At 41.0% G+C, this 20,342-nt stretch overlaps 1 protein-coding gene across 1 annotated transcript; it reads right to left on the bottom strand.

Annotated features, from left to right (window-relative positions):
• Window positions 1-3,975: 3,975 nt before the first annotated feature.
• Window positions 3,976-18,762, bottom strand: gnai1 (guanine nucleotide binding protein (G protein), alpha inhibiting activity polypeptide 1). The gene is made up of 9 exons (XM_086270249.1): window positions 18,299-18,762; window positions 12,397-12,439; window positions 10,396-10,537; window positions 9,920-10,077; window positions 8,204-8,332; window positions 6,806-6,935; window positions 6,449-6,602; window positions 5,619-5,840; window positions 3,976-5,179 (listed from the first exon to the last, which is right to left on the bottom strand). Exons 1-8 carry the CDS (start codon window positions 18,414-18,416, stop codon window positions 5,650-5,652), a joined length of 1,065 nt encoding a protein of 354 aa, XP_086126375.1. The 5' UTR covers window positions 18,417-18,762; the 3' UTR covers window positions 3,976-5,179; window positions 5,619-5,649.
• Between the last annotated feature and the right edge of the window lie 1,580 nt (window positions 18,763-20,342).

Genomic DNA, 20,342 nt, shown 5'->3' with positions numbered 1-20,342 from the left:
CCACGTAAACACACTCTAACTCCTCCAACTGGCAGCACCCATGGGAGCCACCCTACCACAAACACAAAGCCTAGCCTCACACTGTTTTGTCTCATTTATCTCTCTCAGACTTGTTCCACCTTTCTGCCAACTTCCAATAGAAGTTTAAACATCGGGATGCCACACTGCAGCTAAAGAGCGAGACAGCACGCACGCAAATCAGCAGTGTTTATCAGTGTGCAAACAAACCACACATGCAAAATATTTGGGGCACCCAGATCTCTTAAAATGCATATTTGAAAAGGGAATCCCTTACTTCAAGAGAAGCAAAGGGATGTTTGAAGCACTGCACTGTTTTTTAAAAACTCTTGCGAAGCCAGACTGTTCAACTTGCACATCTTACATATACTGGATTCATTACTGTAGCACTGACACACCTCATTGCTCAGTTCATTAGGTTTTACTGTAGGTCTGCTGCTACAGCCTTATGGCCATTAGCATGTTGTTTGTAACAGTGATAGGTTCTTAGTTCATTTTATTTTGTTTTATTAAAGATGCATTTTTTTAGCCTTCATTGCAAAATGACAATAGAGTGAAAACAGGACAAAAGATTATGGGATGACAAAGTGGGGCAGGATTTGAACCTGGTCCTTTGCATTAAACATATGGGTCACTTGCTCTATCCAGTAAGCTAAGCTAGCTTAAGACACATTCATGTGACGAACATAAAACTATGACATAATCAAAACTACAATAAACTTAATGCTAATACCAATACCTATTTTGAGTACTATTTAGAAACACTTGGGGCTAACTAAAAGCATATAACCTGTAGGACATAGTTTTTAAACATGGCCTACCAGCCTAGAATCATTTATCTTTAATCTTTAGCAGCTGATGAGTCAGTTCTGTTGCATAAGTGCCCTGCCCTTAGATATTTTCTCTCATGGAGAGATTAAGAAAGACCACTGTGGTCCCTTATAAAACCCCAGCACACACGGTTCACCTCCCTTTGCCATGCTGAGGATCGTTGAATATGATCCGAGCCCTGCAGCAACATCGGAAAAGACAAAGATGGACGTTCCATAAATGCTGGCAACTTTGGACATCCATGTGGCCTATTTCCTCCTGCCTGAGTCACCAGGCTGTGGCCCCATCTGCCTCATGCCACTCCAAAAGAGTGCAATTGACAGCAGCAATTCATGAAACCCATTGCTAGCGATAGAGACAGAGGCAGCATGTACAAGTCAAGGCGACTGGACAACAAACAAACAAAAAAAAAACACAGTAGCTATTGGACATAACTCAAGTTATGTTAAGTCTGCTGCCGTTAAGTTTTCTGCTTAGAGGCCCTCTGGCTTCTTCTTTAGTTGATAATTCTTCAAAAGGAGATGAGTGGTGTATATTATGGGATTAGGAGATCAGGGTGCCTGGTTACTACCTCCTTCTATATCAGCAAACCTTCCTAACCTGAAAGCCAAGGGGTCACATTTAACAGAACATTAAGGCAATTTTGTAAATTACAGTCATCTTAAATTATACTTAGAAACAAGCATTATCCAGGGTATGGTCATTGACTAACTACTGAAGTCCTTAGCTAGTGAACGGTTTCACAGTCAAATCTACCATAGCCACTGTGGTTTGCTGACTATAAATTTAAAGCCTCAAGTTTTGGTCAGTGCCATCTTTGTCTTTTAAATGTCTTGACAAAGAGCTGGATCTGACTGGGAAACCAAGATCACTTCCTGCTAACACAGTAGAGACTTGTCAGTCATGTAATTCAGCCATTCAGATCATAAATACATAAGTAGCCATACTTATGTTTGTATTCAGAAGAGTCATTCCAAAGAACTTTGACGGTTTAAGGCCTCACATTTTAGACCTAGAAGCTACCTTCATGTTTAATACACAGTCTATGCTTCACAGCCTGCCATGGTGGCTAAAAAAAAAAGCCATAATGTAAATTAGATACAAATTAGGCAAGAGAAAATTGCATACAGCCACGAATGTGTCGAGACAGTCCTACAGCTGCTTTACACTCCAGTCAACACCAAAGTCAATAGGCAAATGAGATCAAAGTGACCATGTATATAATAGCAAATACACGCCAACCTGTTTCACGTAGTAACATCTGGGCATGATCAATTTTTATTCAAAGAAGCCTTACCTTTAGATTCTACTGCAGTAGCGCAGCATTCAATGCCAAAGAGCAAAACAAATGTGCTAGACGGAGGCTGTTTGTATCAGGCATTATAAGGAAAGCACAGAATATATATGTGCACATAGTTTGTGTCCCGAGCTTACCATTCATAAAAATTCCAACTGCCAGTCAGACTACAGAAATAGTGAAGTACCAAGAATGAATGCCTGAGCAAATACTGAGAAAATCATCTAAGCAAGGAGTTGCTGCAATTTAGATACATTATGAATAAAAGCACTTTTACATATAAGGTTTATCTGGTCAGAAAACACAAAAAAATCATTTTAGGTTTTTGTCCTTGAGTGTGATGTCTAAGGTTGGGGTCAGAAGATTGCATACAGTGATCGTGGGCATGACTGTTTTGGTATTTATTTTTTGAAACAATTTCTTTGAACTCTTTATCTTCTAGTAAGTGGTGCTGGTGGTTCTACAGTGTTATATAACTTCACAAGACAAAGGCCTATAATTTTCTCATAAATGATCATAATGGACTACAACTGGTGGATTCTCTTTTTCAGTATAAACAGGGTTTGTATGACAACTGATCAATACAATCAAGAAAGTTCAAGAAACGTCAGGTTCTTCCCACATGGTGGAAGGTCTCTTAAAGCAATCTTTTTTGCGCCACGGACCAGTTTATGCCCAACAATATTTTCACGGACCGGCCTTTAAGGTGTCGCGGAAAAATACAACAAAATAAAACTAGTACCGGTACCGAAAAAAAGAAGATTTATTCATAACACACGTGAAAAGACCCAGGAAAACAGAGTTAAAGATAAAAACGATAACAAAATAACGCTGAAAACCGATAAGAACCCTGAAAACCATACATTTCACACCTGAGCCTCAACTCTCGCGGCCCGGTACCAAACGACTCATGGACCGGTACTGGTCCGAGGCCCGGGGGTTGGGGACCACTGTCTTAAAGCCATTTCTAAACAGCAAGTTCCAAGATGATCATTTCCAACAACTGCACAATAATACGAGTTATTTGGCTACAGACCACTTTTATTCCAGACCACTTTGCCAAGGTCTGAAATAAAACCCAAATGGTTCCCCTAAGATTAGAAGAAATTAGGATGTTCAGGAGTAACCCAGGAACCACCAAGGTTCAAACCTGCAATTCATTCCTGGAACACCAGGAATACATCACTGTCCACAATAAAGTTTTCGATCTTTATGGACTGAGTTTGCTGACTAAGGAAAAAAGTCCCTGTTCCAAAACAGACACCCTAAAGCTTCAATGAAATTTGCCGCTGCACATATGGGTCAAGCCAAATGCCTTCAGGAGTAAACCTGAGGCTTTCAAACCCAAGTACCACCTGTCAAGCATGGTGGTGGTAGTATCATCCCAAACACAGATCCCAAACTCTTTTTGGAATGGGAAGCATCTGAAATGACCTTCCTGAAGACCCAACAACCCTACTGAAAGAAAGCTCTGTGGCAAGAAACAAATCAATTTAAATTAACTCCACCAATTCTGCCAAGAGTGGTCAACATCCGGCCAAGTGTGTGGTTGAGTTGCAAATTGCTAAGGGACTAAATTTGAGCCTATATGTATACATTTGATTGTTTTTTTACAGTAATTAAAGATGTATGCTGTTTGATCATGTAAAAAGCCCCAACTTACCATGACGTTCGTGCCCATGAATGTATGTAACCTTTGGTAGACTAGAAAAAAAGATGTTTTTAAATCATTTTAGTAACCCTGTAAACTTTAGTCATCAGGGAAAAAAAAAAAAAAGAAAAGCCCCCAGATGTCAAAGAAAGTCATTATATACGATACAGCAGCCACATTGTTTGTAAATGGTTTTTATTAGCAAAATAAGGGAGATGAGTCTACAAAGATTCTCCTTCCACGGAGAACATACATACACTGACAGTTGTGGCAGTTTCTTTATATGAACAGATCCAGGATGACATTTTACATCACTCTCTTGCCAAAGTATTGCTGATCTATGATAACAGACCAGGCTTCCTTGACCATCACAGTTTCCAGGATCCTCAAGCAGTGTCTCTACTCTCAAAAATCATCATTAGCCAGGATCCAAGAACAGCGCCTGAATTTTAAAACATTTCAGACCTCATCCTCACCTTCATAATCTATTCTGAGATTTAGTTTCTCTTCTCAACACCAAATTCTCCATAGCCCCCCCCCCCCCCCCAAAAAAATACATTAAAATATACAGTAAAATGTGCCTACTCTGGTCTTAGTACTTAAAACACTTAAGCATATTATAAGCTCAGTGCCTCAGCTAACCATTTTTTGAATGTTTGGGAAGAATGGATATTTTACAGATAGTTTAAAAACCAGGACCCCATATTTGTGGGGTAAATGTAACAATATAGATCGCAGTATTGTACTGTGTGATTGGCTGACGAGGCCTTCCATTGTCAGGGTGGGTGGGAATTAGGGGACCGTGGAGGCTACATGTTGGTCACAATGGAGACCCATGTACCTTATAAACTAGAGGTAAATCCTCCTGAAAGCTCAGTGGTGTGCACACAGAAGATAGCAGAGACACTAACATATGAAAACAGTTTACCTCTTAATGACTAGAACAATTCAGCAGGCAAAAGAACAAGCATTTGTACTACGACCGCAGTAAAAGGCATGCGAAGGCACAAGTACCAACAAACTGGACTCAAAGGTTGCACCCCTTTTCTTCCCTTTTGGTTGCGGGGAAGGGAGAAAAGAAGCATTTCCATCAACAGTGAAGTTTCATTTTCCAGAGACAGTGGCAGAAGGAACAGCAAAAAAAAAAAAAAGATCTTTCTCAAAAACAGAAAAACAAAAAAGATGAAAAGAATTTTGCAGTGACGCCTTTACAATGATACAAACATCCTACACAAATGTAACGCTAGTTCCAAAGGTTCCAAGACGAAAAACATAAATAAAGCTGTTAAAAGTGGCATATAGTACAGCACTGGTCCGTGACTGATTTTCCCCATTCTTCTCATCTTCCCCACTAAAGATGCACAATAAGCTGGCTCCACTGCCTGAGGACACAAGGGGAGAAATAAAGAAACATGAAAGACGAGTAGATGGAGGAGGGGTGGTGGTTTAAGGAGAGGCTTTGCAGACCTCGACCTTGCCGCTATCGTTTCACATGCATCTAAATTAAGCAGAAAATGAATTCAAGCCTTTGAAAAGAAGACGGCACAAATTTGCACACATCATTGATTAAATGATGGATTATTTTCCTTCTTTATGCTCTGAATACTTATATTCTGGAAACAAAAATACACACACACACACACACACACACACACACAAAAGTAAGTTTTTAATCATCATGGAAAGATGTAGATATTCAAATAAGGCTCCAGTGGTTTACTCAACTCCCACTCCATCCTGGTGAGCACATAAGCAGTTGTATTCCTTATATGTGCCCTCATCCATGACACACGTGTGCGCCACATGTGAGGGCTTACTTACCAATAATAATAATAAAAAAAGGTTGTCATCTTCAGAAGAGTCCACAGTCTTTCAGGTTGTTCTTGATAATGACGTCAGTAACAGCGTCAAAGACAAACTGCACGTTCTTGGTATCTGTGGCGCAGGTGAAGTGGGTGTAAATCTCCTTGGTGTCCTTCCTCTTGTTCAGGTCCTCAAACTGACACTGGATGTAGGCAGCTGCTTCCTCGTACGTGTTGGAGCCTGAGAAAGACGAGGAGGTGGAAGTGAAGTAGCCCGGGAAGTTACCATGTAAGGAAGGGACAGGGAAAGCGTAATTTTTGTACGGCGCTAGGAAATGAATAGCATGGCTGGGCTTTATCCTGCTAAGTGTGCTTCCTTTGTATGAAAAAAAGAAGAAGAAATAAATGGCTAAATTGTTATGCCAAATGCTGGTATGGCCCTACATCATGATCAGGACATCCCTAATGGCTATAATGCTTTGATAATCCACTAATTAGGATGCATTTGAATTATTGTGTATAAAAAGCAGAGATTGAAAAGAAAATTCGGCAGGTTTATGTAGACGAACATGCTGGGTTGAAGCAATAATTTGAGAAGGTTACTGGTGGTGGCCAACAAGTAGTCTGGCACATAGATGCTACACAAAAACAACATTTGGGTTAAGACTGATTACTGAGATTCAAAGATCGAGTGGTGGGCAGATTATCTCTTAGCTATAACTTTGTATTTAGCAGGAAAGTAAACAGTTTTAAAATCTGCCGTAAGACTTTGTTTTATAACAACACCAACTGAGGGTATCCTGAGCACAATGTGAATCGATGAAAAAGGCTTTTTACTGCCAGACTCACCAGCGTATTCTGGGTAGCAGATGGTAAGAGGGCTCTTCTTGATTTTCTCTTCAAACAGGTCCTTCTTATTGAGGAAGAGGATAATGGAGGTGTCTGTGAACCACTTGTTGTTGCAGATGCTGTCAAACAGCTTCATGCTCTCGTGCATTCGGTTCTGAGGAGAAAAAGGAAAGTGACGATGGGTCTTTGTGCTTCGCTCAGTGATCCACGAAGATGTCACGAGTGGAACCGATCCTTCGCTTCTACTTCTATGACCATTGTGATTATAATACGCAAAGACAAAGTTCCTGCTGTGTGTGAACATAGAGTGCCTGCTATTATGTCATGTTCCATGAGTCACACAGCTGAACCACTCACCATCTCTTCATCCTCAGCCAGCACCAAGTCATAATCACTGAGAGCCACGCAGAAGATGATGGCCGTCACACCCTCAAAGCAGTGGATCCACTTCTTCCTCTCAGACCGCTGACCTCCTACATCAAACATTCTGGGTTGAAGACAGGAGTGGGATCGTGTGAGCATGTTCCTCAGCATGACAGCTTACATTAGAGATAGTGCTTGTGAAATCCAGAGGTTTACAAAAAAAAAAATGACTACTATGGCGAGTAGTGATAAAAGTACAGAAAACAAATGACTTTGTGGTTATAAATGAAAGATGAACTTTAAAAACATTACTACAGAAAACACTGAGGCATACAACAAGTATAAACACAAAGAGAGATTGAGAATAACCAAGCCAGGCAACTCGTACTAGTTTCCTTTTCATGCAATATTACAGTGAATTACACATTCAACTTGCTAACTAAGCTAGCTTCATGAGACTAGTGTTATTTAACTCCACAGACATACCCTTATGGTAACATCTGGCTGACAAAAAACAAAAATAAAAAAACAAAAAGACAGCTAAAGCCAAAATGCCAAGCTTGAGCCAGATGTGATGGTGGCTACTTCCATCTTTCATATACAGGCTATCAGAAAAGCACTTTTCTGGTTTTACTTGAGAGGGCAATGTAGGTACTTCAATTCGTGAACAGGACTATGATTTTCAATTAAGGCTCATCACAGATATCACTTTATATCTACAGTTTTTTCCACATTTTTAAGAAAATCAATCTGAGCATACATTACGTGAGACACCCTTGTGCACCGATGTACAAAAACACACAGCTGTAGTGCAATAAGAAATACCAAGGGAACCATTCAAGGCCTCATTTAGCTTCTGTAATAGCTCCTACTGGTGTATAAAACTGCACAAGTCCCATCTGGAAATACTTTAGTTTTAAAGATGGAACAGGAGGCGGGCTTTTGAAAGGAAATTAAACCATACTTGGTGTTCAGATTAAATTGGAAGCAAATTCAACCAGATGAGTACCTAAACTAAATAAATACTTTGTTCTTGAGAAAACCTGTAAACTCCCACATTACATAAAGCAATATCTACTTTGGCTTTTGTAAGTGAAGTGTGCTTTTATGGAGCTAATTACAGCGATGTGACGCTGAATTGGCTAAAAACATTCCTGGTATCATGACATCACCAAACCTCCTGCGCTCACTTCCTGTCTGTGTACATTAAAAGAGGGTGACAACTGAGTCATCGCTGATGTGCGCAACACCTTCGCAGACTGTGTCACAACTTACAGCTGTGAATGCATAAAGGGAATTTCTTTTGGAGTGAATGAGTCAGTAACAGGAAGGAAAACTAATTAAGACATCTTGTAAAACACTCTGAGCCAGTTGTTACAACAAAATTCTCACTTGAAGTGCAGGTCCTTAAATGTGAAGTGCGTCTCAACAATGCCCGTGGTTTTCACTCGGGTCCTCAGGACATCCTGCTGAGTTGGGATGTAGGTGGCCTGGGATATCCTGTCCAAATCGTTCAAGTAGCTGAGAGAAGGACATAAAGAAAAGGACATGAGGAGGGGAGGGTTGGAGAAAATGGATCAAGGTCACCTGTCTCTGCTCCCAGTGCAGGGAGGTGAAAACCAGGTTAGATTCTATATTCTGGTCGTAAAACTAGTCATTTTATGTACACATTTCAATACAGCCCTGTTTTACACATTTGAATTCAGTTTTTCAGTAGAGACAAAACAACAACAACAAAAAAAGAGGAAGCTAGTGACAGTATAGAGCATTTGCCATTGTGTCTAAATTTAACAGTGGTTTTGTGGTTAGAGCTGTTGCCTCACAGCAAACAGGACCTTGGTTTTAATCTAAGTCCTGCTCTTTTTCAGTGGGGAGTGTACATTGTTTTCGCTGGTTGCGGGGTTCCCTTCTATGTGCTTTGATCCCTCCTACAGTCCTAACAACTTGCAGCTGAATTGGAAACTCCCTACGTGTGAGTGCGATTGTCTCTGTGCATTAGCCCTGTAATAAACCAGCCATCTGTCCAGGGTGCTGTCCCACATTTTGTCAAATAAAGTACCTGCTGGGATAGACTCTCATTACCTTGTATGGGAATAGCTGTGTACTGAAAATAGAAGGGTGGAATTCTATTTATTCTTTATCACTTCGAGTAGGTTTTTGCTTTCTCGACAAAATTCTTGGACATCAGTGCAAACAAAAACAACATTCTCTGCCGACTGTAGTGCTGCAACACATGTATGAAGATAGAACATTTTGCAAACAGAGTAGAAATATTTTTAATCTTTTAAAATATGCAATACCGTTAAGTATATTAGACAAACTAAACACACTTTGGATGCATTACGTTTTAAGTTGATACCTCAAGGTTACTGGTGATAATTTAAAAGGAAGGAGGGGGGATTAGTAACCTGTAGTTGTTAGCAGAAGCAAAGTAATCTCAATTTCATGCAGACAAGCCTGCTGTTTGTCCTGCAGGATATTATGTGGAGTGAAAAAAAAATAATTCAGAAAAGCCCCTGGACAGCAGGATAAGCGGAACTAATTAGAAAATGGACAACTGCTGCAATATAACTGCTGATGTTTGCTCTATAGAAGCAAAACAAGGTAGATGGCTTTCCAACCCTGAAAAATAATAAAAGGAAAAAAAAAAAGCTGCCTTGTGATAGAATTTGTTGAAGTGCCAGGGGCAATATATGCTAGGTTCCAACTAGTAAAGACATGTTCAGCTACAGAAATTTCTTTTTTTTTTTTTACTGAGTTTTTAAAATCTTTAAGCATGTGCTAAATGTTCCTGTGCTGAAGGAGAAGGTCAAAGATTAAATAGTCTTTGCAGCCATCGCTCTTCAGGCACGGTAGAGGAAAGTAAATATTGACAGATTAAAAGTCCAGACACATCAGCCATACAAGTAGCTCTCTGAGTATGGTTGAAGGTTGGGGCAGCGTGTGTCTGGCTTCTGTGTTTACAGTGGAAACGCGCTCATTTTGGGCTCCTGGTCATCTGACGTGAAAGACTTTGTCATCGCCCGTCTTTTCTGCCGATGACTCACGGCTGTGGTGAACCCGGCGATTATTAACGTGGTTGCTTATGTGTTGGACTGCGTGACTCACTATGCTGCCGAGTCGTTGAGCTGATATTCGCGGGAGCGGCTGAAGCAGGCTTGAACACCTCCGTCCTTCCAGAGTCGCTTGATGACACCGGCCAGCTCAGCTGTCATGAAGCCTTCCTCTGCTGAGCCCGCCAGCACAAACAGTTGCCGTGCATCATCCTGAGAGAGGAGTCGGGGTGGTGTCAATATCATAAATCAGCCATCTCAGTCATTACACCACCATTGTGATTCACATGAGCTATCAAGCTAAAACACCAGTCACATTTTAAATACATCGCAGGGAAAGCTACAAATTAAAAGACCCAAATAAATGACCCTACTATTTTTATAATGTTATGTTGAAGGGCGTGTAAGCAGACTATTGTTCCTATTGACAGTGATCACTTAATGTAACTACCTGCTTGTTTCCCCAACACCACAAATTTACTTTGGGTTTCTACTCTAAACAGACCAAATTACAATCTTCTCTCTACTCACAGCTCTTGCTGGGTCACCGAAGTCGATCTTGAGGCGCCCCATGGCTCTGATGATGGCGATTATGGACTGGATAGTGTTGCTGTAGACCACAGCCTTGTACTGCTTGCATTCCTCTTCTGAGTAGCCTGCCTCATGGATGATCCTGTAGAGAAGGGGGGGGGGGGGGGGGGGGGGTACTGGTTAGCAGTGGGCCTAACCAATTCTTCCTGCTGAATGATGTACAATTTTTTTTAATCATTTTTAGAAATCCTTCTTCCTCTTTAGCTCAAATTTAGTATCGCTTAAAAAAAAAAATCCCCATCTGCACAAATACTGCCTGGCCACAGTGGCCCTGAACTCTTTGCTCCTCATTTCTGGCTGCAGGAATTATTATCCAGGGAAAAGAAGCTTTTATTCACCCTCTTATAGTTGCACTCAGTGTTGGTTACTAGACAAAAGCATCAGCTGAATTCATGCTACGTAAAAATAATATCTTGAAGTTCTTTCAGTTTATTTCGCACAAAAATTCTGAATAGAGCTTTGGTTTTGCTGCTCAGAAGGAAAGGCTTTATGCCATACTTCTGGCAGTCTGCAAAGCCACCTAAAAGCCCCAAACCAACAATGCGTCAGTCAGTCTTTCGGCAAATTCCATCTTCCTTACACCATCGCTGGCTTTCAGCCCTGAGTCCATCTTTTGCTCCTGAAGATGGGAGCTCTTTTAATGTTGGTTAACTTAAAGTGCCCATTTTCACTGAAACACGTCACCCACTGGAATCAGGTGGCTCCAGTGTTTTGGTCTGTTTTTGAAGTGCTTAAAAACATGATAGTGCAGATGTAAGCCACAAGCAGAAAGATTAATCTGCCTTTTATTTTCTTAAATATCATTTTATTATTATCATCATTTTGTCTATAAAATAATAGAAAATCGTTAAAAATGATAATCGTCATTTCCTAAAGCATTTTTTTGGTTTTGCAGATTAACCCACCAAACCCTCACAAATTGGAGCTGAACCTCGAACAAAACCCAGAGAAGAATGGTGGTTGCTGAACCATGAAAAATACAAACCAATGGTATTACAGCATTGACGTCTAAGCACAGAAAAGGTTCATAACATCCTTAACTGCGTGATGGTGGTCACATCTACTCATTATAGTTTAGATATTATATTCTGACTGTATCGTTAGCATGATCTTTGTTAAAGAGTGCAGGTCGGGGGAGACAGAGACGCCGATCACATTGGGACTGACTGAAACTGACGCTGGCTTCAAAATAACTGCCTGGTTGCATTACAAAGAATGCTTCAGTGGCAAGACTTGCTCCTAGAAGGCTTTAATTTAACTAATCAAATGACTAAAGAGCCTTCAGCCAGTTATTTGAACTGTTCCAGCTTTACTTATCAGATGATGTAATTATTCATTTTGTCTTTTAACTGAATTTCTTTAGACCAGCTACAAACACACAATTCAGCTCTATTAACACTACACTAAACATAATGTAAACACTTTCCTTAAATCACTGTTTAAATCTGTCTGGGGACTGAATGATGATCTCTTGCTTGTCAATAACAAATAAAGTAATATTACAGTAGGACAGGTGCTGTAAAAAAACAAAAACAAAAAAAAAAAACCCCCAAAAAAACTGTACAAATATATTGTGCTTCTGAGATGTGGATGGCTGGTGATTGACGATGCAGCCATAAACATTTATCAAAAATGTATTTCATATGCAGGACATTCGCACGCACGCACGCACGCACGCACTGATGTATGCTGCTGTGTTGTTTCCATGACCATTATGCATGACACCTGTTTGTACTGCAACTTGCAGGGCGTATTACCACCCATAGAGACTATGATGGGTGTTTGACACTGTTTAGCTGAGGAAAATGAATACTCTTCCAGTGTGTAATCTAGTGTGGTGTCAGTTGTGCATCTCATCAGAGAAGCCAGTGGAAGAAGAAAAAATAGAAGCGAGAATGGAGTTCATTTTGCTCGTTCAGTACAGGAGAGAAATGTACTCACTTCATCTGCTTGACAATTGTGCTTTTCCCTGATTCGCCAGCACCTGGAAAAGACAAAACATAAATAAATAAATACAAAAGTGGACTTTACTTGAATATATCTGAAACCAACCCTTATATTAACCAGCCCACGAAAGTCTATGCCTTTACACGAGGATTCAGTGCGACCAAACAGCATGACGGGAAACCGTGAAAACGCAATCTGATACACGATCACGTCAACCAAAGGACAACTCCTAAACAACACTGTGATTGTATGAGTGCGCTTTGAGGTCTGTGCATGACTTTAGCGTTTAGGTTAAAGATTCTCTCTCAGCTCCGGGCAGTTACAGCCTCTAATACCCTGATTCTTAAATCCCCAAAAATGGGACTGAATCTGTTGCTCTGTAAGCTGAATGCTCGCCTGGGATTTCTATCAGCATTTTGTTCACTTGGTATGAAGGCCGTGGGCGCATAACTAATGATAAGGAATTATTGACAGCAGCAGTGAGGTGCCTTTTCAGGATGGCAAGACACTAGGCGCTGACCACTAATCAGATTGACGTCAGTTTCCTTGATTGATGAGACAATACTAGTGGTGGAGTAGCGGGTGCTCATGAAGAGAATGCAACCGTCGGCATGGCTTTTGTGGATCTCGAAAACCTCACAGTGTCATGATGACTCCTCTCGTTATTTCTGAGCCACAGTCACCTGAAGAGACCATGTGGCTCTGTGTGGGTCACATGTGGGTTTTGACTGCAAGTCCACTACCTATAACACATCCTTCTGCTCCCTTTCCTCTACCACACCAGTCCAGTGGGTGCGCCCTTTTACTGATATTTCTCTTTCACCGATAAAAGCCCATATGCGATATCTTTACAAACCACATTCATTAGACTTGCGTGCTCTAATGGGTATTACCATAAACTACATCAGAACTGCTAATGCACAATCAATGTCCTCATATTACATATATATAGTGAAGCAATTGGCCACTTCTTGTTGACGTAACACTCCTCTGCCAGTAGGGAAGGTGTTCCTAACCACTAAAGCGTGGCCATTCCCCCAAGTAAACACCCACAGCTCCTCTCTGTCAGCCCTAGAAACAGAATAAGAGGAAGTGGAATCATATCATGAAATCTACCACTATCTTTTACCTCGTGATGGAGTCAGCAGGGACAACATGGTGTGCTCTTGCATAATAAATCACCCACTTAATCTAGTTCCACTTTCTTTGTGATTGCAAAAACAAAACGACGAAGAAGAAGAAGCAGAAGAAGAAGAAAAAAGGGACATATTGCATTTTTTAGTGCCACTTCTTGTCCAGCCTGCCTTATGCAGTAAGACAGCATTATTTATAAAAACAAAATAAATACGTGTGTGTGTGTATATGTGTATGTATATATATATATATATATATACACACACACACACACACACACACACTTACTGCAGTATACACAGCTTGTGACTGCATTCCTGCGAACTTTCCTTCAGTAACAGCTGCATGCTGGCAGAGCACTGGCACTTCACCTTCAGTATAATTGGACGAAATTCACCTGAGGACACATTATTTTAATTACGTGTCACCACTCGGGTGCTGGAGCGCCCCTGAGGGGGTTGACGGTGCAGTGGCAGCTCCCCGTGCTCCGAGGCCAAAACACTCGGCTGTGTGAAGCCCTGCAGGACTTGCGCACAGACGGTGCAACCGCTGTTGCCTGAGCATGGCTTGCTGGTGAGCTGGCACAGTTGCACCCCTCGGCCTGCCCAAGACCCATTTTGACAATGTCGCTGGGAGTACTTTCCTACAGAAAGGTTGCACTAAGCATGAAATAGTTCAGAGCTGAGAAGAATCAGTTAATTAAAATCAGCAATTACTGATCATTCGGGATTAAGAATGACCATATTTCGGTACCCTTTTAGAGGGATTCCTTCATATTCAAGACGACAAATTATCAGTGACTCTTGAGCGAACTGTTGCTTAAATTCAGTGCAAATCACGAGAAGAACTTTATTATTACACCAAAGAAAGTTTAAAAAAGACATCTATGAAACATAAGCCACGTGTTTATACAAGTGAATTGACCCTGGTGTCTCAACAGCGACATAATCAGGGTGTGGCTTTCGTCAAAGTCTCACTATTTGAGGAACATAGAGAGAAAGTCAAACCGACTCGCTCTCTCCTTCACTCACACACACAGACCTTTAAGGGTTACTTTAGAACCACGGGCCTGACCTATCGCTCTTCATGCAGAGTCATGTTACACGCCCACAGCTTTGATACACCCACCCTAAAACAGCTAGAGTCAGAACCACTGGAGCAGCTGGTTTCTGTTTCTAGTGGTTCAAACTATTTTAGGAAAATTCGAGCAAACCCTTGCAGTGAAAATTGTGGTTTTCTTCCCCCCCTCTCTACTTCTTCCACTGAGAACAGAGCCGTTTCTATCTACTGACCGCAAACACATCTTCCCTCCTGGACCCTAGTTGGTCCTTTCCTCAAGTAGGGAGATGGGGAGGATATTTTAGAAGAATGTGATTAAAACGGCTGCCGTGGCCGGGCTGTCTCATTTATAGATTAACCATATGTTGCTGATAAATGTTGTGGAGAATGAGTAATGCGATACATGCAAACCAAAATTGCAGTTAGTAAAAATTCTCTTCATTCGTGCTGGCTTTGGGCTCGGATCGATGGCATGAAGATAAATTTGTGTGGGTCATGGGGTTTAAGCAGTTCAGGGGCTCAAGGAGAGCTTATGAAGTTTGGCACAATGTGCTAAACACATTAGTGATGCCACATTAGCAGCAGGAGCCCAACACCACGGAACCCTTCCCTCTTTTAGTTTTCCACTCTTATTCAGCTGCACGCATGCTTCTTCCTCTTTTACATTCTCCCAGTCTCCTATAGTCATTTTCTCTTTATGATTTAATGTTCCTCTCACTCACTATCCAATTCCTCTTTTCCGCCCCCCTCCCCTCCTTCTCCCCCTTTCGGGGATTTAAGTATGAGTCACTTGTGAAGGATTCCAGGAGCCTCGGAGAGGTGCTACCCGCCGCGGGAAACGACCACGCTAAATCACAGAGATCGATCTGCCAAAAAAGAAAAATCGACAACTAAAAGATTGCTTACCACACGCACGCTGGCACAGACTGACCCATTCGATGTCTAATGTGCTTACAGCAATAAAAGAGTTATTTAACTACTTTGTCATCTCTGTTTACTGTGAGATGGGGGCCATCTTCAAGCCATCTTGCAAAACTGGTTTTATAATTAGTAAAAGAACAAAAATACGGGGGGAAAAAATGAAAGAGAGACCGATGACATGAGTCAGAAAAAGCCCGAGGTGTATTAATAAAATCTTCCCACAGTTGCGCGACAGCTATAGAACGAGTAATTAGGCTGAGGAGATTGTAATCTATTTTAGCATGTAGATATGAATAGTAGGATAATTGGGTCCTGGAGATGATGGAAATAAAATGAGAGCCATATTAAGACTAGAGCTAAATGAAAAATATGTTTCGCAGAAAAGACCACATTTCCTCACTCTGCGAGAGACACCTGAGCCTGCCAGCTGGTTTGGACTTGACGCCCTACAAAGATTCAAATCATTTTTTTCATGCAAATTGAGTTTTGCTTTTTTACGTCAAGGCAATTATTCTTTGCTGCTGACAGGGAGAGACCATGAGCCTGTAATTAACATTTAGGACAGCGCTTGAAAACCAGGTGGTCATCACACCAAATTGTGGCCAAACTGTGGCCACCTGTTGTATACAAATATCTCGACACCGGGTTGAGGTCACCACCACAAGCTGCACAAAAGATTTAATGTTCTTTGAGTGCATCCAGAGGTATACAACAGCATCCCTGAATACACTGTTGACAGGGTGCGTTTAGAGAAAAGTATACTCATGAGTGGCTTGCAAATCACCAGCCTCAAGTCTACTCAGTGACTGTTTTTCTGCAAAGTAAACAATTCAAAAGCCCGACTCGGGTCCCCGTGCTTCACCGCACCGCAGCTTTTTTCATTTTTAATGCTCTCGTCATTAGCACTGTTCTCGTCTTACAGGTCCTCTTTTTCTTTTCTCCTGGCATCTCAAACTCTGTGTGTGTGTGTGTGTCACTTCAGGCAGGAACCTGAAGAGGCCGAGCGGGTTACCTGGCTACCACACTGAATGGATCAAACACAGATGACAGGCGATGGAGCCAAAGCAGCCACGAGTGGCGCCACGCGACCTATTCTATCAGAAACTGAGAAGTGCAAAAGTAGTGCCACATGTTTTTGTGTATGATACATGTTTAAAAAAATTAAAAAAAAAACTAAACTAAAACTAATATTCTTCCCTACAGCGACATAGCAGAAACTTGACCTTACTTGCTTGCTTTTACTCAGCAAGCCCCATCTGGCCTCCAAACACCGAAGGAATGCAACTGATCTGTAATGGGAAAATATGCACCTACTTGTACAAACAAAACCATACCCTAGTAAAAGCCAATTGTGTCCCATCAAGTTTTACACACACACACACACAGTTATCTTCATTCAAAAATTAAAAGTAATGGTAGAAAATCTGCTTCTGAATTGTGTGTGCCTTCTGTTAGGTATTTGCCTGCTACTGGCATTTCCCTCAGACTTTGTGTCCTGCTAACCCACATACCACATGTGTGCATGTCAACACTTCCCAAAGTGAGCCACCTAAAAAGGGTTGATGGAAAAGTTTTTCACCTGTGGTCTTTGTTTACAAGCAAAACAGTGCTTCCCCACATCTCAGCAACACTTTTAATCTACACACACGTCTAGCTACTAAATGGAAACCGTTCACATAATGGTACACGCAGGGTTGTCAGATGGAGCTAGGAAATGACAAAACACATGAAATAAACGCAACAAATCATAATTATGAAGTGTAATAGTTATCAGTGGGTGTGCTGTGCCATTTAAATTACATCTCTGAGGTCAGTGGCAATTTAACACAGCAACAGCATATACTAGGTGGATTCGGGTACACAAATGAAGATCAATCAAAAATGATCACTGCAAAGAAGTGGCATGAGGCCACTATATCTACATCAGCATCTAACTTCATACAACTTCGGTTGTAAGTTGATCGGTTACAGCTTTGTTTAAATGAGTTCTGCTAATGTTTATGTGGCTTCTCCTAACTGAATCAGCCTTTATTCTGGCCTCTTGATTACTGTAATTTTCTGCATTTGTTGCACAAGCTGTGTGCCTATTGCTTGCAACACGCCTGCTTACGTCTTCAGATGAGAACAAGGAAACAGTGTTATAAAATAGGAAACAATAGGAATTTAACCTATAACGTCCTGAAACGAATTAAGTAAAAAAAAAAAAAAAAAAAAAAAAAAAAAAACAGTTTTCAGTCACTGACTCAGGCCTGGGCCCCTAATGAGCCAAAGGCCTATTTTCACTGCACTGAACCGGACCAGACGAGAGGAAATGTGCCATTGTTGAAAGGATTTAGTCAAATTCTCCACGGAGACGGGCTGAAAGAATTAACGCCAACAGCTGGCAAAACAAAGAAAGAAAAATCTGCCATGCATGTGTAACCAAACTACAAAACTAACCCCTTAAAAAGCCAAATAAACGCAAAATGACATATCACTGGTATTTCGGCCACACTGGTGTCGTTTTTCCTTTTAAAAGGACAGGTTGTGTTACAAGTGAGAAGATTGGACGCTTAACTGTAGCTAGCAAGGAGGAGGGGTGTAAGCTAGCGATGCGGAAACTCAGCAACACTTCACAACTAATGTAATCTAACACAACCCCAACACTGACCATTAACCAGGGTGGTTAACGTGGGTTTCACAGCAGGGTGTGTTCCCAACCGTATCCTTTGAACTAGCAGTTCTGCGGGCGAACACACAGCGAAGTTCGTTCACCGCCCCCCTCCACCCCAATCTTCCTTACCGAGCAGCAGAAGCTTGACCTCCCTGGCTGCCTTCTCCCCGTCGTCCCGCAGATTTCTGTCGATCATTTTACTGCGCTCCACCGCAGCCTTGTCCTCGGTACTCAGTGTGCATCCCATCCTCGACTGTGTCCTTTAGACCCAGCTGGTGTCAAAGAATGTCTAAAATATCATATATACCCACATTAATTGGTTAATGCTGCCTTCACCCCGTACACACGCCCTTTTTTTAAATGACTGGCAATCGAGCTCTTCAGGGGGAAAGGGAAAGCGATTCGACTTTTCTTAAAAAAAACCAAACAGCAACAACTCAGTTTTTCTTCACCCGACTGAAATGTCCTCAGGTTGAAATCCGAGGGAAAGCTATTTCGACAGCGAAACAATTCCTTGCTGATGTCTCTCCCACCCGTTCGCCTCCATTCGTTGCAGCGCTTAGTACTGTGTGTGCAGTTGCGGGTGGTGCGCGCTGTACTGTGTTCCGAAAGCAGCAACGGAATCAACACTTCCGGCTTAATTTTCCACAATAAAAGAAACACCTTTAAACTGCATACAAAATCCCTTAAAATAAGCTTTGTGGTATACTTTTACATATTCCGTGCATCGAAAATCAATCATTATATATTTTTACAAGATTTTCTTTCTTTTAATCATTTCATTATTATTTTCTTTTAGCAAGAATAAATGTCAAGCGATTCGTATGAAACTTTTATTTTGAAGGCAATCACCGTCAACTGGAAATGTGATCAATTGAAAAGCATTCCCATAGCACACCCATAGCTTACAACTGCTTGCCCAAATAATTTTATTTTTTTTCTAACTTAAAACTATTATTTTGATTAACAGTATACAACATTTTTATTTCACCATATGTGAAAAATATAATTTTTTTTAAATAACCATGACATGTTTACAGTACTATGCAGTGTTTCACTTTAGTTCAATATTTCACCACATCTGCTTAGACTTATTGCAACTGGTTAGGCTACATAACAAGCATGTATTGCTCCCATGGGAACTACACCTCTTACCATAGCAGTCCCATCCCCCACCCATTCACAGCCGGTTCACAACCATTGTTTGTGGCTTAAATAATTTAGCCTGGCAGACAAAGTCTGAGCATTCAAAGTAAGCAATGCACTTTTGTGCACACATTCCTGCGGAGCAAACGTCATTTCGTTGCCTTTCTGTACAACTTTTATTTACAAATGTGACTTTTTACGAGTACATGCAAATATACAACACTGACCTTTCTATTTTAGTCCTGTTTAATGTGGAGATTGGTTATGCAGCTCATCTCCTGCATACAGTTTGCTAGTAGATTTTAGGTTGTACACCCTAAGCAGTACTACCACTAGTACTACTAAAAGCTGATATAATTTTATACAAGAAAACAAAGTTATATGGATGTAATGAAAGAGGACAGAAGACTGGTGTGACAGAGGGGGTGCTGGGGATAGGGTGAGATGGAGGCAGATGATCCACTTTTGTGACCCCTAAAGGGAGAATTTGAAAGAAAAAGACTTAAAAAAAAAGTAACCTATAAAATACTGTATGGCTGTGGTGCATTCATATTCTTCGAAAACATGATGACTAGACATAGTGAAGATATATACCTCAGTTTTTAAAAAAGAAGAAGTTATAAAATACTTTCCCGGGTTTTACTTGCAGCCATAAGCACTGTATCTATTTTTTTTCTCTTCGTTTAACAAATCCTGTAACTTTCTGTGCTTAAAATAGCTGAAAATGTTCCAAAACTACTTGAAATTATCATCAAAATATGAAGAAAGTACAACTTTGAACACATTTACTGTAAAGCATTACCAGTTTGTACCACGGGATGGTGCAACAAGTCAATGTAATGTGTGTCTAACCAGCCAAATGAAAAAAAAGCATTGTTAATTAACACCGGTGTACCCCACCTCATGTCACCTTATGAGACTAGGGAACCCGTCCCAACAGACACACCCAGTCCTGAACTGCCCTGACGAAGATGATGGATAAATGGATGGACTTTTAAAATGTTTGACTGTTCCAGATTAAAAAAAC

The sequence above is a fragment of the Aulonocara sp. 'chitande type north' Nkhata Bay genome, linkage group LG17 (genome assembly GCF_057382095.1).
Source record: "Aulonocara sp. 'chitande type north' Nkhata Bay isolate Kocher_YH1m ecotype deep benthic linkage group LG17, A_spYH_male_GT1.1, whole genome shotgun sequence".
Lineage (NCBI taxonomy): Eukaryota > Metazoa > Chordata > Actinopteri > Cichliformes > Cichlidae > Aulonocara > Aulonocara sp. 'chitande type north' Nkhata Bay.
This window is presented reverse-complemented; position numbering and strand designations above follow the sequence as displayed.